Source organism: Neoarius graeffei, chromosome 27 (assembly GCF_027579695.1).
Source record: "Neoarius graeffei isolate fNeoGra1 chromosome 27, fNeoGra1.pri, whole genome shotgun sequence".
Taxonomy (NCBI): Eukaryota; Metazoa; Chordata; class Actinopteri; order Siluriformes; family Ariidae; genus Neoarius; species Neoarius graeffei.
The window spans coordinates 7379463-7397276 of NC_083595.1; the positions used below are offsets into that span (position 1 = coordinate 7379463).

Here is a 17814-nt window from a genome sequence, read left to right on the forward strand (position 1 = left end):
AAATATTTTTTGTTGTTTAATGAGGCTTTTTGTCATTTGTTGTCATTATCTTTCATCCACATCACTATAATGTCATTTGAGGTGAGGGGGGTTGAATATTTCTGATTGCAACTGTAATCGATTATCTCATTACAAAGGCACGTGTCAAGGGGTGGGATATATTACGCAGCAACAGAACAGTCAAAGTTGATGTGTTGGAAGCAGGAAAAATGGGCAAGTGTAAGGATCTGAGCGACTCTGACAAACTGTGACGGTGAGATGACTGGGTCTGAGCATCTCCAAAATGGTACATCTTGTGGGGTGTTCCTGGTAGGCAGTGATTAGTACCGAACAAAAGTGGTCCAAGGATCCGAAGGACAACCGGTGAACCGGCGGCAGGATCACGGGTGTCGAAGTCTCATTGGTTCGCATGGACCACGAAGGCTAGTCCATACAGTCCAATCCCACAGAAGTAGCACAAACTACTGAAAAAGTTAACATTGGCTAAAACAGAAAGGTGTCGGCATTAACTTTTTCAACAGTTTGTGCTACAGGAGCTCTTCTGTGAGATTGGACCATATGGGCTAGCCTTCGTGCCCCATGCAAACCAATGAGCCTTCGACACCCATGATCCTGTCGCCGGTTCACCGGTTGTCCTTCGGATCCCTGGACCACTTTTGTTCGGTACTAACCACTGCATACCAGGAACACCCCACAAGATGTGCCATTTTAGAGATCCTCAGACCCAGACATCTCGCCATCACGATTTGTCAAAGTCGCTCAGATCCTTACGCTTGCCCATTTTTCCTGCTTCCAACACATCAACTTTGACTCTTCTCTTGCTGCGTAATATATCCCACCCCTTGACAGGTGCCTTTGTAATGAGATAATCAATGTTATTCACGTCACCTGTCAGTGGTCATCATGTTATGGCAGATCGGTGTCGTGTAGAGTTAATATCAACATTGTGCATGACTACAAATATAAGCGTTCTTCAGTCTGCTGCTCAAGGGATGCGTCGAATGCATCTATTCAAGACAAATGTTGCATTCTGTTCCGACAAATCTGAATGAGACAACCAGAAAATGAGGTACCTGCGTGACCTGACTGTGAATACAGAGAACTCTCTCATGTCAATCCTGACATTACTTTAAATCGTAAATTCCTGACGTAAATCAAGTCAACAACTTCGAATCCGCCCTCATATACAACTACAGCTGGTTAGCTGCTAATTAGCTAACAGAACATCCCAGTGATGAAAGTTACTTAAATCGGTTCACTTTTCACCAAAAATGTATTTTTGTTCTAAATTTCTCCAAACGGCAGTCTTACAGCTGACTGGTCAGGTACAGAAAACTGCCGACAAGTAAAAATGCCCTGTCCTGTCCAATGGCCTGCTACCAATTTATAAGTATGTTACCTCAAAAAGAAATAAACTACAAACTAAGTTTACACTATGACAAAAAAAAACCCATGTAAAATAATATCTAAAGCCAAGCCCCCACCAAAACACATTTCCCAATATCCCCCTCTCCCCAAAGTTCCCAAAGGCACATTAATTAAGATTCGCGCAGGATTATTTGTGATTTGGTGGCTTTGCTTCATCAAATGAGTCTTATAAATAAATAAGCCTTCTCACATTGCATTATTCTTCTTCACCACAGTTAGCCAAGTTAGCTGCCATATGAACTTTGTGATGCCGGCATGATCCTATTCACCATCAACTTCATTTCTCTTTTCGTAAAGCAGCCATAAATACATTTGCAGAATCAGTCCAAAATCCGGTTTTGCTCTGAATCCATGGTGATTTCACTTGAACCGCATCCAAAATTGGACACGAGCAATGATGAAACCCCAAAACCTACAAAACCGCCCTTCATATTCACAAGAGCCCTTTTGCAGGAAGCTCAGAAAAACATAAGAAAAGTTAGAATGTTTTTATCCCAGGTCTGATCTGTCAATGCTAGTACCCAGTTGGACCAAAAGCCTGATTGCTGGACCAGTTTGAGAAGCAACATGTGGTGCTATCACAAAATATGAACAAACCTTTCCAAGTTGTTCATGAAGGTTTCATCAATCAAGGCTATACATTTGTAGAACTTGGTTAAAGTCACTGCTTCACAGTTCTCAAACCAGTCCAACTTCTCTTGAAAGCCCATAAAACACCAAACCAATCACACCAAATACGAACTATGGTTACTCCAGAAGACAAAAACGACTCCAGGAAACAGGGACGAGAAATGATGTACAGTAGCAATCTTGAGATGCAGTCCTTGGTGTATTTTTGAAAACGCCGGCAGTTTAGAGTCTTGGTGGACATATTGGCCAGTAAGGGAGTAGGGTACAAGGGCAGAACTGAAAGGTTGTAAGAAGGATCTTGCATTGTGCGTGCAAATAAATGGTCTGTGTTGGAATCTATGGTGGAGAAGGATGGATTGATTACAATACACGCTGCACTCTTGACAAACCACACCAAAGCATAACCTACTCACACTCACTGCTCATGCTAAGGTGGCTACAGCACTGACGGCACCAAAAAGCAGGCACGGTTCTAGGGTTAAATGTAATGTATCTTGTTAATCACTTTTGCAATTATATTGACATTTGCAGTACTGACGTATTGCAGAAGGCTGCGGTATGCAGACAAGCCCTCTAACGGATCCAGTTGCCGCAAACATATCAGGGATTCACCGATCAATTTTTAATATATTGCAAGGCTTATTGCAATCGCAATATGAAGCAATATTACTACAATATGATATTTTGTTTGTCTTGAAGCCCTAGAGTTCCCCATGGTCAATGAAGAACAAGGTCACCAAAGACACAGAATCTCTCGGGCCATTATGCAGTTGAAAGGAATACACTCGGGACGAGCAGAGTGTGAACTCCCTGCATGTCCATATAGATATATAGATATATATACTGTATATATAGATAGATAACTTAGTTTCTTTAAAAAATATGTTTCAATTTCATTGATGGCAACGTTGGTTTTTTTGGGAATATTCTTACGGCAAGTTCTTGTTGGGGTTAAGGGGTAAATGGGATACTGTTAGTGCTAACTTGAGAAGACTAGGTGGTGGAAGCTTTGGCATTCTCGGTGTGGGACGGTGATGGAGGTCCAGAAGCAGCTCTAGACTGGCAGAACTCCTTAATGGTGACAGTAAGATGGTTAGTTGCAACATCAGTCACAACAACATTGGCGCAGCTGGGCGTCCGCTTAGGATGCCAGTCGGGGTCACCTTGTTTGGGCACTGCCTTCTCAGTGCCATCAACCAAGGGACTGGATGTCTGAAATCGGCGGCGTGGTTTTCTTTTCCTGCCTCTAGCCACATACGAGAGATTCTGTGCCCTTCCTTTTTTGTCTTCTGGTGACGATGATAATGAGGAAGAAGAAGACAGGGGCGGAGAGGAGGGTAGACAAGGTGCTGAAGATCCAGATCTGGTGCCAGTGGATCGATTATGGGCTTGGGACGAGGTTTCTGTGCTCAGTGCCAGAGGTGGGGATGAGGTTGCAGCAAGCTGGGCTTTTCGCCGACGGGGCTGGATTTGTGGTGAAGAGGGAGCGTTACTTTCAGTGCCGCTGAAGCTGGACGGAGAAGGAGGCGACTGGATCCGAACCCTGGAAGAATCTGCTGAAGAACGGGCTCTGGTTTTATTTCCAGTAGCAGATCCTGCTCTCATACCAGTTGAAGCTGAAGCAGGGGGGCACGGCTGGAGCCCAAATGGCTGACCGTACATAGGAAAGCCAGGCATCTTCATGGGTGGTTGAAACGGCTTGTAGGGCATGTCCCCTTGCCTCTTCCCAATGATACGATTCCGAGATGGTATCGGCATCCTTCCTTGGTGTCCTTTAGTCGTCCCAGTGCCATATTTATCAATAACTTTTAAGTTGAGAATGATCCGACCACGCTTGACCTCACGTGGTTTGACCCTACGGTTCAAAATGCGCACAGTCTCAGAAAACGGAGAGATTGGCAAGCGGGAGAGGAAGGAGGAACCGTCTGGGTTTGCTAAGGGGTCGGGTCGGGGCAAAGGTCGCCGAGACATACGGTGGCAGCGATGGATGTCTTTCTTCAGCTTGTGTGAGGCAGCCAGAGAATGCAACCTGGGAGTCGGCGCCAGAGTTAATGAAGACGAAGGGTTAGGAGGAGCCGGCAATGAGGAGGAAGAGCACGGAGGGGCATGACGGGTACTGGTGCCACGGGACGACGTTTCACCTGCTTGTGCACGTGCCTGGGGGAGGAAAAATATCACCTACATTTAAATAACCTAAATGTTAGTAATTGTGTTATATCAGATTTGTCCACACTTGAAACTGAGCATAATTTCATTACGTCATACTGATTCCTGGTTCTTTAGCTTTCTATACGGTTCTACTGGGAAGTTTTTCTGAAAATGGAAGCCCTCTGTTGTAGGATTCTACACAGAACTTTTAAGGATGCTAACATTTTGTCTGAGTATATGTGATTTATGTATAATGGTGACATTTCTTGCCGCTTAAGTGCATCATAGAGGGAACAAAAGAAATTGGTTAATCTCTGCCACCATTATGTCTTTTAACGTTACTGTATGGAAGAAGCAAAAAAAAAAAAAAAATCCTGATCAGAAAGTCTTCAGAAAACAAACCGACTTTGGATAGTGAAGCACTTTTAACCTTTTCCAAGCTTCTCTGGAGTTCATCATTCCTCTTGACTAGTGTTACTGATCCCGCTGGACTGAACTGACGTTTATACACATGCTGCATTGTCTCTATAATTTTCTCATTTTAACACTTGCCATAAAAACAATGTTTGAATTGTCCCAGCTAGCACACTCGAGCCAATGTCAAGAAAACCTCCCAGAACCTCCACGGCCTAAAATCACCAGAAGAGTTTATTACACTCTTAGCCATGTAATAATCATCGTTATTCTGCTGGGTTGGGGAACGCGGGCCAGAATGCGCAGCTAAATGTTCTTTCCATTCAGAGTAAAGAGCAATGATGCGGAACAGAGAGAAATTCGAACCTTGAGAACGAAGTTTTTTGGTTTCGGTCCCCGCTTCTTTGGGCCGTAAAGCTCTTGCTCTCGTTCCCTGTACAGATGAGGAGGGGGGGGGAATGGCATTAGGATATAACATTACATCATCGTGGAGCCATAACAATCAGAATGAGTGTTAAAGTAAAAGAAATACATAACTCTCGCATTATTCAAGCAGTTTTTGCAAATCATTTAAACAAACTGGGTTATAAAAGAAGTGATAAAGAAGCAACACACAAAGTACACTTTGCTGATTTTTAATGAGAACTTTCAGACTTTTTCAGACCATAACTACACTCTAACCAGTCACAGCTAGTATTGGCTGACGAACTAGTTAACCGAGCTTACTCTGGGGATTAGATTTAGGAGACTGTATTTGTTGTAGCTTTAGAGGCGAAAAATCAAAAGAATTTGAGCGGCTTGTGTGACTTGACTGTATCCCGCTAAAAAAAAAAAAAAAGCCATTATTCTTATTTATACTGCAACACTGGAATATTGGTAAAAAGTTAAACAAACATGTCATATATCTCATGTTCACTCATGTTAGTACAAGGTTTATTTTTTCACCAACGCTTTATCTTCCGTGTTGTTTTTCTCGCCCTGATCCCCACCTTATTGGCGACCTTATACACTACCGTTCAAAAGTTTGGGGTCACTTTGAAATGTCCTTATTTTTGAAAGAAAAGCACTGTTCTTTTCAACGAAGATCACTTTAAACTAATCAGAAATGCACTCAATGGACCACTTGCATGTGACGTCACAGCCGATCCAGATTGTGACAGATGCCATCTTGTCGGTCAAACGCCATATTCCGCCTTCTACTTCTGGGTCTACTTCTGCTTTTACTCCTACCTTTTCTTCTGGAAAACCCTACTATATACAATTCTACTACAACGGCTGCGGCTACAAGCTCTCCCTACCTGTGCACGTTTTTTTATGTTTTTTTGTGTGTATTTTTGCGTGTTGTTCGTCTGTACCGGACTTCAATATCCACAACCGTATGGACTTACTGGACATTGGTTTCCAGCAGAAAATGACGGTTTGTAGCGATTTCCATCGCATGCACAACATTCCGGACGAGAAAAAAAAAAATTCCGGACGAGATAGCGAGACCAGCGGGGTCTCCGTGGATTGTTATCAGAAGCAAAGCGAAGGAGGCGGTGCCGGGAGCGGAAGCAAAAGCGAGGCTGCAGAGCCGGCCTGTTGACTAAGCTCAGAAAACAGCCACTCAAATCTCCACTGCCAAGCCTCTGCCTCTCCAACGCCAGATCCATGTAAACAACACGGACGATTTGGAATTACCTTATTCTATTCTATAATCGGCTGGTCAGTGCTATACTCAATACTTAAGTGACTTACCCATCCAATGAGGATTCTTGTTTACAAGATGCCACATCTGAGTCGCTGACAAATCCTGAATTTCTGTAGCGATAACTGTCCAGAGATTTATAAGCACGCAGTGCTTCACCACTGAACAGCGAGGGAAAGTTAATGAGGTAATTATACACGTCCGGGTATTCCGCTGGCAGTTCAAAATCCGGTCGTGAAAACTCCGTCCGGTAAGCCATAAGGGTCACAAATCTGTAGATCGTTTATTTTAGACATATATCTAGTTATCTGTTCATTAGAAAAATTAGCCGTGTAGTCCGTCGGTTGAAATTGATCCATTCTGTACACGAGTGCAGCAGTATTCAGCGGTGTTTTTGACCGACAAGATGGCGGTTGTGTACTTTCCGGTCACGTGACTGCAAGATCTCTATACATTGCTAATGTGGTAAATGACTATTCTAGCTGCAAATGTCTGGTTTTTGGTGCAATATCTCCATAGGTGTATAGAGGCCCATTTCCAGCAACTCTCACTCCAGTGTTCTAATGGTACAATGTGTTTGCTCATTGCCTCAGAAGGCTAATGGATGATTAGAAAACCCTTGTACAATCATGTTAGCACAGCTGAAAACAGTTGAGCTCTTTAGAGAAGCTATAAAACTGACCTTCCTTTGAGCAGATTGAGTTTCTGGAGCATCACATTTGTGGGGTCGATTAAATGCTCCAAAATGGCCAGAAAAATGTCTTGACTATATTTTCTATTCATTTTACAACTTATGGTGGGAAATAAGAGTGTGACTTTTCATGGAAAACACAAAATTGTCTGGGTGACCCCAAACTTTTGAACGGTAGTGTAGATGACTTGCAACCACATGATCAAAATGCGCTACGGCGTGATGGTGGATCTACAAAGCAATTCGGATGGCAGCCGCTGAAAGCGTGTCTGTAAACAATGCTGAATTTTCTCACTATTACCACGATTTGAACGGTTGAGCAAAGATTCAACACAAAGGAAAGATAGATATGTGTGGTTTTGACCCGTATTATTTAAAAAAGTCAGACTTTTCTGAAGATAAGACGCTTCTACTGACCATCGAGTACGAACACAGGTCATTTCGTCCGAAGCCTTTTTCATACGCACTATCAGTTATTTTATATTTCAGGTATTTGTTTGTTCGAAAAAAGGAGGAATTCTCAATGGAATTTGACCGAAGCAGCTTCAACACTAAAGAGCGTACTAAGGGGTGTAATCACGTCGGCCTGTGCCACTTGCTGACCCTGGGATGAGTTTAACTCCCTTGTCATTGCAGGCTGCTCCCTTGCATGTCTATGTCTCCGGCTGGATCATGTTAAATCTTTAGGTGCAGAGCAGCGCTCTCGCTGGGGGCTTCGTTCGCGAATACCTGAAATATAAAATAATTGATAGTGCGTCTGAAAAAGGCTTCGGACGAAATGTCTTAACTATTGGACAAAATGTCCTGATCCCCTCGTCTCCTCTCCGTACTAAGCCTCAGAGTTTTCTCGCCCTCTTTCCGAATCACGGACGGAATTCTAAAAAATTGGAACGTGCCACGGTCCCGAGTACTGCTGTGACCACAACCATATACAGCACAAAGATGTGGCACAGCTAAAAGAACGCTTGAAGCAGTGCAAAAACAAAGAGAGTTGCGCACGCGTGACTATGTTTTGTATGGAATGTCGCTTGACCGTGCGTTTCTACATCCACCAACATGGCCAACATCCGGGTTTCGATTTTGCTTTGACGTCACTTGCAAGTCAAGGATCGGTCAGGAGGTAAAAAAAAAAAAAAAAAAAAGTGCTTAACGTCCTTTGGCGCTTTTATGAAAAGTTGAGTTTCGTTTAACTTTGCGAACTCCATCGCGAGCAAAAAAAACTGCAGATGGTGGAGCTTTTGAAAAGCAGCTGCTGCTTCCCACAGGATTACATGTGCAGGCAGTTTGGAGGACGTGAACGCAGCTTAGTTCTGTATTTACAAGCAACAAAGCATTGAATTGGAACAGGAAAATAAACGTAAAGCAAGAGCAAGTCGAAATTAAAAACGACACACAAAGAAAAGAAACAGTCTTATGGATCAGGAGTGGGATTAAGGGTATGGGTGGACGATCTCGGAACATCGGATGGTCTCTTGCCTCTCGCGCTATAAAGCGAACGATAATCAGGAACCTACTTCTGCTCAAACGCCGCGATGAGCCGATCGTCCAGGATGTTCTCCTCGGGTTCCCATGTGCTGTGCCTGCAAATTAAGCCCAACAATGTTAAACAGGAAACCTGAGAAAGCATCTTTAAATGCAGACAGCTGTGAGACGGCTTGATTAAAATAATTCAGACACACTGTTTACCACACGGCAATTCATTACGGCGAGATAAGTCTAATTAATCTCCATTTCCCACTTACTTCAACGCCCATCCTTTCCATTTCACCAGGTACTCGATGCTGCCCTGAAAAAAAAAAAAGTACAGCCTGAGTTACTCCGGTTAAAGGAACAGTTGAGCCAAAAAAACAACAACAAAAATCTAATTTCCACAATTTTCCCCTTTATTCAACGATCAGTCAGTCAGGTTTGCTTCTTTATTTTTGCAACAAAGCTACAAGATTAATGTTTCGAGCAAGTAATTTTATCCAAAATCTTTTCTGTAATTATAAACCTCAAATCATCCACTTTCTTATTCCTTGTGCAAATCATGGACATGACATCCGGTTACTTGTTACTTTACAGTCGGTACGGGCAAAAGTGTTGGCCTAGCGGTGAACGTGTCCGCCTCTCGACCGGGAGATCGCGAGTTCTACTCGCGGTCGGGTCATACCAAAGACCACCACAAAAACGGTACCTAATATCGTTTGGCAAGGCACACTGCAATACAGATGTGAGTAGGGAGTCAAACTCTCGCGGTTACCAGAGGACCCCACTGTGGCTGTATAGAGGATGTGCAGTCACGTGACCCGCACGTGTGTACTCCGCCCACTCCGGCATATTGGACGGCATCAGGATAGTTTACCTTGCGTGAGCGTAATGGATCCAGGCAGTAATCCCCAAGAAAATACGGAAAATACCCCATCTACATCGCGCGATTACTTGTCTAAGTTTGTTCAGCATCTTGAAGGTGACGTGAGGCAGCGTTACGTGGAAAAGTGTTCCAGGTTGGGGATTGCAGATCCATACAACTTGCCGCAATCCTTGCTCAGGGAAATTCGGAGCTGCGGTGCCGGCGATTTGCCCGATCTGGCCTACCACGACATTTACAATTTTCTCGTTAATCGTGAATCGTGTTACATTGGCAAAGCCCTCAAAGCTTACAAGAGCCTGGAAGCTTATAAATATTTTGTTGCGGGATGGGCATCCCAACTATACCTCTGGAAGGTTCCGAAGAAGAATGTCTACTTGATAACCTCACGGGTAAGTGGCATTAAGACGTTTATCATAAAGAGACTATGCAGGACGTTTTATCGTAAGAATGTTCAAAATTTAAACTCGGTTCCAGATAATGACGGGTTCCAGATAAAAAATCGGGTCTACGCGGTGATTCAGCCGTGGAAAAGGCGCATCCGCCGGTTGCATCCCTGTTTAAACTCATAGGTTAACCGACTTTAACAGGCTAATGAGGCTCGGTGGTCGGTCAAGATTTTTTTTCGTTTTCGCCATCCCTACTATGGATTGGCCTTTCAAAGGCATATATGAGCCAAAAAGATAAAACATTGTCATAGACTAGGCCAGGGTAGTAGGGCTAGGCATAGCCATTTTAAATGTTAGAGACTGTCTAGTTTCTAAGTATGCAGCTATCATTCAATCCGAAAATCAACTTAACAGCTGTACTAGGAGTATTGAATTAGAAGATTACACCAATCTGATATGAAGTGTTCACTACAAATTCGGCTGGTAGAACTGGGGCACCAGTTTTCTCTTCGCACAGCGGACACCCATTTTGCGCGTCTCTCCTCAGGAATCTATAAAATGACAGGCCCTCCTTTTGGCCCTGTCTATTAGTACAACCAAATGCTGAACAAGATATAACCATTCTCGAAAGATCTACTCCCACACACTTGATAATTAGAACGGGTTCGTCTAAGTTCTATGCGTGACCTTGCCGTCCAAAATGACGGATAACGAATATCACGTGACCTCGTGACGTCACGTGCACGCTCTATAGGCGAGAGGCCGAGGGCTATCGAAACAGAGATCAGCGCCGCACCCATACGCCTCAAAGAGATGGTTAGTACTGGGACAGGAGACTGTCTGGGAAGACCAGATTCTGGCCCGAGAGGGACTTTGACTTGATGGGCAAAAGTAGTGGCTATGCTTAAGGTATTAAACAATAAATAACGACGGAGGACAATCTTTTCAAACGTTAGCCTGGATACCGTGATCATCCCTTCTAGAAACAGGAGGATGGTATGAAGAGGTGACCTCAGAGAACCTATTTAGCTACTTCACTACCGCATCCAGCTGTGTTGGAGGAGGTTATGTTTTCGTCTCTGTTTGTTTGTTCACAACGTACCTCAAAAAGTAGTGAACAGATGTTAATGAAATTTTGAGGAAAACTTGAGCCATGGGCCAAGGAACAATTAAGTCGATTTTGATGCAAATCCGGATTTGTAAGCAGATCCAGGATTTTTTAACTTTTCCCAACGCAACTCAAAAAGTATTGAACGGATTTGGATGAACTTTGGTGGACAGCTTTAGTATTATCCTACGGTGGTGCTTGAATGTTTGTGAACCCTTTTAGAATTTTCTATATTTCTGCAGAAATATGACCTAAAACATCATCAGATTTTCACACAAGTCCTAAAAGTAGATAAAGAGAACCCGGTGAAACAAATGAGACAAAAATATTATACTTGGTCATTTATTTATTGAGGAAAATGATCCAATATTACATATCTGTGAGTGGCAAAAGTATGTGAACCTCTAGGATTAGCAGTTAATTTGAAGGTGAAATTAGAGTCAGGTGTTTTCAATCAATGGGATGACAATCAGGTGTGAGCGGGCACCCAGTTTTATTTAAAGAACAGGAATCTATCAAAGTCTGATCCCCACAACACGTTTGTGGAAGTGTATCATGGCACGAACAAAGGAGATTTCTGAGGACCTCAGAAAAAGCGTTGCTGATGCTCATCAGGCTGGAAAAGGTTACAAAACCACCTCTAAAGAGTTTGGACTCCACCAGTCCACAGTCAGACAGATTGTGTACAAATGGAGGAAATTCAAGACCATTGTTACCCTCCCCAGGAGTGGTCGACCAACAAAGATCACTCCAAGAGCAAGGCGTGTAATAGTCGGCGAGGTCACAAAGGACCCCAGGGTAACTTCAAAGCAACTGAAGGCCTCTCTCACATTGGCTAATGTTAATGTTCATGAGTCCACCATCAGGAGAACACTGAACAACAATGGTGTGCATGGCAGGGTTGCAAGGAGAAAGCCACTGCTCTCCAAAAAGAACATTTCTGCTTGTCTGCAGTTTGCTAAAGATTCAAGTGGACAAGCCAGAAGGCTATTGGAAAAATGTTTTGTGGATGGATGAGACCAAAACAGAACTTTTTGGTTTAAATGAGAAGCGTTATGTTTGGAGAAAGGAAAACACTGCATTCCAGTATAAGAACCTTATCCCATCTGTGAAACATGGTGGTGGTAGTATCATGGTTTGGGCCTGTTTTGCTGCATCTGGGCCAGGACGGCTTGCCATAATTGATGGAACAATGAATTCTGAATTATACCAGCGAATTCTACAGGAAAATGTCAGGACATCTGTCCATGAACTGAATCTCAAGAGAAGGTGGGTCATGCAGCAAGACAACGACCCAAAGCACACAAGTCGTTCTACCAAAGAATGGTTAAAGAAGAATAAAGTTAATGTTTTGGAATGGCCAAGTCAAAGTCCTGACCTTAATCCAATCGAAATGTTGTGGAAGGATCTGAAGCGAGCAGTTCATGTGAGGAAACCCACCAACATCCCAGAGTTGAAGCTGTTCTGTACGGAGGAACGGGCTAAAATTCCTCCAAGCCGGTGTGCAGGACTGATCAACAGTTACCGCAAACGTTTAGTTGCAGTTATTGCTGCACACCAGATACTGAAAGCAAAGGTTCACATACTTTTGTCACCCACAGATATGTAATATTGGATCATTTTCCTCAATAATTAAATGACCAAGTATAATATTTTTATCTCATTTGTTTCACCGGGTTCTCTTTATCTACTTTTAGGACTTGTGTGAAAATCTGATGATGTTTTAGGTCATATTTATGCAGAAATATAGAAAATTCTAAAGGGCTCACAAACTTTCAAGCACCATTGTAGATTCAACTGATTTGATTTTATTGTTGATAATATGTGGCTTGGCAAAGGAATCCACTCTACCAAATTCCCTTCTAACACTTAAAACTGAAAAATTTTACAAAGCAATTTTTTTTTACGAAACATCTGACGCTGGCTATTCGCATCAGTTCTGTGAGTCACCAGAAGTTTCGTCGATAACGATTTCTACAGTATTAGCTTCAGGAATAAAGTAGAGAGATGTACATTGCGACCGGGACCCAATTAAAAAGAACTGAGTTTCTGAAACGCCCCGTTCATTCACAGGATAACGACTGGATCGTCGTTTGTTCTGTACAACACGTTTCCAGCGTTCATTCATTTAGTATAGGCAATCGTATGGGGCCGAGTAAAATTAAGGATTAATTTCACGAGTGATTTCAAAGTTTTGAAAATTTCAAAACTTTGAAATCACGAGTGAAATAGATCCTTAATTTTACGAGGAACCATACGATTACTTGTTTATAATATATCGGGCCAAATTCATACTTCGGAAGCCATTCAAGTTCACAACATTTGTCATTCTTGTTTTCTGAACCAATCAGGGCGCGAGACTATCTTGCACGTTTGAATCAGTTTCGAAAGCATTCCTTGTTTTCGCAAATCTCTCGCTTTTCCCTCGAGGACTTTTCGTGATTCTTGAAAAGTAACATCTTTCAGGACCGATCCCGGATATTTCTCTAGTCTCTGATGCCGATCCAGTGCTGCCTGCGTTACTTTAAGGGTTGTTTTACAATCAGGGTACAAAGTTTGTGTCACAGGGGTCCAAAATTCAAATTGATTCAAACTGGTTCTTGTACCAGTTTTTAAGTGAAGGACAAGTTAAAGAACAGATTTCAAGTAATTTTTTGACATGTGTGTATGGTAGTTTTATGCAATCTGCTATAAGATAAAGAAGATTAAGTGTAGCTTTAAGCAGGGCTGGGAGAAACAAATGAAGTGATTCTCGGAGAGGACTTTTTTTTTTGACAATTCAGAATCCACGACTTCCATAGTACTTTTAAATATAAGGCTGTAAGCTTTGTGTTAGTTGTCTCTAATATTTATGTCCCAATATCTTGACCACATTTTAGGATGAAAATAATCATTTTAGATATGTTATTTTATATTGAAAAATTAGCTGTCTCGGAGAGGACATTTTTTTGGACACAATTCCATACTAATTTGATCAAAATAGTCTGAAAACTTACTGGCATTCAACATTAAAACTTAACTATGTTTCCAATGATATGGAACCAAATATGTGTTTTATGATATAAAGAATGATTTAAGTGCATCCCTTTTGGAGCTACCTGTGGTCAAAAAAGCATTTTTCTAAATGACACGAGTCATTTTGCTAAATATGACATGTATAGCCATACATTCACCAAAAATAACGTTATCACCAATTTTTTTTTGCATGGTAAATAGAGCTATCACAGAGCTACAATAAACAACCAAGTTTATTTAGTCAAGCCTTTTGATATTGAAGATAATAAGTGTTAAATGTGATTTTTAGCTTGCGTACCCTGATGGTAAAACAACCCTTACTTTAAGAGAGTCCGGTTTGTAGTTTTCCCCGTTTTCTTTCCTCACTTCTGCGTAAACCTGCGATCGCACCTTGTCCAACTCACAGCATTCATACGCCAGTCGTTTATTTGTCTTTCTGTGGCCTGTTTCTTAAACACGGAAAGGCAAAAATTTGTACTTTTTTTTTTGGTAGGTACACTACCGTTCAAAAGTTTGGGGTCACTTTGAAATGTCCTTATTTTTGAAAGAAAAGCACTGTTCTTTTCAACTAATCAGAAACCCACTCTATACATTGCTAATGTGGTAAATGACTATTCTAGCTGCAAATGTCTGGTTTTTGGTGCAATATCTCCATAGGTGTATAGAGGCCCATTTCCAGCAACTCTCACTCCAGTGTTCTAATGGTACAATGTGTTTGCTCATTGCCTCAGAAGGCTAATGGATGATTAGAAAACCCTTGTACAATCATGTTAGCACAGCTGAAAACAGTTGAGCTTTTTAGAGAAGCTATAAAACTGACCTTCCTTTGAGCACATTGAGTTTCTGGAGCATCACATTTGTGGGCTCGATTAAATGCTCAAAATGGCCAGAAAAATAAATGTCTTGACTATATTTTCTATTCATTTTACAACTTATGGTGGTAAATAAAAGTGTGACTTTTCATGGAAAACACAAAATTGTCTGGGTGACCCCAAACTTTTGAACGGTGGTGTATTTTCTTCATTTTCGCTTTCAACTCAAAATTTCTTCGTCAAACAGTATGGAATCAATTTTGTGCCAAAATGTTCATACAATACTTTTGAAATATCAAACAAAAACGACAAATCAAAATACAAAAAAAGTCAATTTTTTTAGACTGGCAAACAAATTATTCGTGTAATCGTGCAAAATATCAGTCTATTACTCTTCAGAAACCTTTTATTTTTGTTCCGCGTCTTTCTCAGTTTTGTTTGACGTAATTTATTTTGGTTGCGATTCCAGCTTTCTCGTTTGCGCTCCCTGACTTTTTGCTTGCAGTTTTGGCACAAACTTCCCGTGTGGGCGGGCTGTCCAGGAATGCATTCCCATTGGCTAACTTGTGTTTGACTGACAGCTACGCTCAGCCATTCCTTACTCGGATTCTGGCGGACTGTTTGACGAGTGACCGATCCATTGACGGTAAACAAGGATGGAGTGGACTTCAGTGGCGACTATGATATTGAATTTACACTTTGTTGAATTAATTCAATATCATAGTCGCCACTGAAGTCCACTCCATCCTTGTTTACCGTTAATGGATCGATCACTCGTCAAACAGTGACCGCAACAGCTTCCGGGGGAATGGCTGAGCGTAGCTGTCAGTCAAACACAAGTTAGCCAATGGGAATGCATTCCTGGACAGCCCGCCCACACGTCAAGTTTGTGCCAAAACTGCAAGCAAAAAGTCAGGGAGCGCAAACGAGAAAGCTGGAATCGCAACCAAAATAAATTACGTCAGACAAAACTGAGAAAGACGCGGGACAAAAATAAAAGGTTTCTGAAGAGTAATAGACTGATATTTTGCACGATTACACGAATAATTTGTTTGCCAGTCTAAAAAAAATTTGACTTTTTGTTTTTTTGTATTTTGATTTGTCGTTTTTGTTCGATGTTTCAAAAGTACTGTATGAACATTTTGGTACAAAATTGATTCCATAAAACAGAGTGAAACGCGGCGTTCCTGAGTCGGCCATTTTGTTGACGAAATTTGCTCGGGTTTTTTTTTTGTAACCGTAACCAAGCAACGAACTAGCCAATAGCGTTTCAGAAGTGTCAAGGCAAAAAGACCAATCAGAATAGAGCAATGATTTTCTCAGGACTGCTGAAACTTTTCGTGCAGAAGGGTCGGATTAGGATTTTAAAACGAAGCTCAACAAAAAAACAAACCCACACATGTTTACCTCAAAGCGCATCAGACAGACGTGGTGTGGGTTATGTTACCAAGGTGGCCATCTTGGACAACCAGAGTGACTTTTGTATTTATTGGTACAAAAGTTCCAAGTGGACCAAAGCTGAAGGTTACACAGATGACCTTAATAACGTGAAAGAGTCTGGGTGACAGAATGTCATGGCTTTTCCGTGCTACAGCCTCACAACTGAAAATGCAAGTACATTTCAAGATTTTTTATTTAAAAAAAAAAAAAAACTAAGTGCAATAAGCATGTAATAACAGAGTCAGTCGGCCTGCAGGCTACACTGTCTGAGACAGGGTTGGAAATCAATCAGTTACTCGCTCAAGAAGGTCATGCACACTGCAGCTTGCTGCTTTCGGCGTCATGCACGGATTCTGGTTTTGCTATGGCTGCACGCTGTGCACTTTGTTCGCTCTGAGCAGAGGAGAGCAGAGCAGAGCAGAGCAGAGCTGAGCAGAGCTGAGCTGCCCACACAGCTTTTCGGGACGCAACGCACTGATGTGTATAATCCAGCCGCGCACGCGCTCAGCTTCCAACGCACATCCCGCGCGCTCGCTTTCTTTTAATGATGATCCTATATCTATTTATTTGTTTGTTTGTTTATTTGTTTGTATTTTCAGTGCTATGCGCGCGGCTGGTGAATATTTGCCAAACTAGGCCTCCCCTCTCCCCCCCCGTTAAAGGGGCTCTCTTCTGCACCGCTGTTCAGCGCGAGCCGCCTCGGTTCTCCCCCCACCCCCTTCAGCAGCGCGCGCCTGCTCGAAAACACTTAATACGCGCGCGCCTTTTCCCCCTCACCTTCCGCACGCGGCGTTTCAGAATCGCTTCGGCCGCGAAAACTCGGTCCCCAATCGCCGTCAGTTCCATGCTTTTGGTTTGGTTTTTTCTTTCCCCGGATGATTCCTTTCCTCCCGCTGTCCGGGCGGCGGCGACACTCTCACACACTCTCTCTCTCTCTCTCTCTCTCACACACACACTCTCTCTCTCTCTCTCTCACACACACGCCTGACATCTGAGCAGAGAGAGAGAGAAGGGGGAGTCACGTGCTCCAGATCGGGCCACGCCCCCTTGGTCGCCCTAGCAACAGCTTTTAATAAGGCAGGAAGAATTAAACACTTTTCCATCTTGTGAGCCATAAAGCGTTTCTGTAATTCGAAGTCAAAAGTTTTAAAGTCGTTTGGACAAATCATCCAGGCATTCTGGCTTTTATAATATAATATATAATATAATCAGGGTGCGATTTGTCAAAAAACCAGAAGGGGGGATTTTTTTTTTTTTTAAATCATGAAACGTCACAAAATTAAGGTAACAATAGGCTAACAGCTCAATAACATCCGATGATATCAAATGAATAACACTAAAACAGAGATAGTAAATTCATCTTCCTATCTCTCTGACTAAATACACGAACACTAACACACAACCAAGTTCGCATTGCTTGTCGCGTTGCTGTGATGTTTCTCTCCCTCCGGATTGCAGCGACTCGAAAATCACTAAAATACACGAATACTAAATGAACAGTTTGCTCTGATGGCGCAGTTCACGTTGTGCGCAGCTTTCCGATTTAAACTGTTTTTTTCTCATCCTTATACTTCCTGTTTCATGGACTGTAACGGATTTGCTTATTTAGTAATTTTAATACAGAATCTACTTTGAAATTATAATCAGACAATCCAACATCCCCCCTAAAAAAAAAAAAATATCGGCCGTGAAAAAGGCGGCA

The 17814-nt window shown here is 42.3% G+C and overlaps 1 protein-coding gene across 1 annotated transcript; it reads right to left on the reverse strand.

Annotated features, from left to right (window-relative positions):
- Positions 1-843: 843 nt before the first annotated feature.
- Positions 844-17068, reverse strand: cbx6a (chromobox homolog 6a). The gene is made up of 5 exons (XM_060911866.1): positions 16890-17068; positions 8741-8784; positions 8513-8578; positions 4987-5053; positions 844-4215 (listed from the first exon to the last, which is right to left on the reverse strand). The coding sequence occupies exons 1-5, from the start codon at positions 16956-16958 to the stop codon at positions 3052-3054; spliced, it is 1410 nt and encodes a 469-aa protein (XP_060767849.1). The 5' UTR covers positions 16959-17068; the 3' UTR covers positions 844-3051.
- Positions 17069-17814: the final 746 nt, after the last annotated feature.

Bases quoted from the DNA above. Each gene is read 5' to 3' on its own strand.
- cbx6a (XM_060911866.1), bottom strand. From the start codon at position 16,958: ATGGAACTGACGGCGATTGGGGACCGAGTTTTCGCGGCCGAAGCGATT. The intron at 8,785-16,889 runs GTGAGGGGGAAA...TTTTTTTTTCAG, and splicing joins TGAAACGCCGCGTGCGGAAG to GGCAGCATCGAGTACCTGGT. The intron at 8,579-8,740 runs GTAAGTGGGAAA...CTTAATTTGCAG, and splicing joins TGGAAAGGATGGGCGTTGAA to GCACAGCACATGGGAACCCG.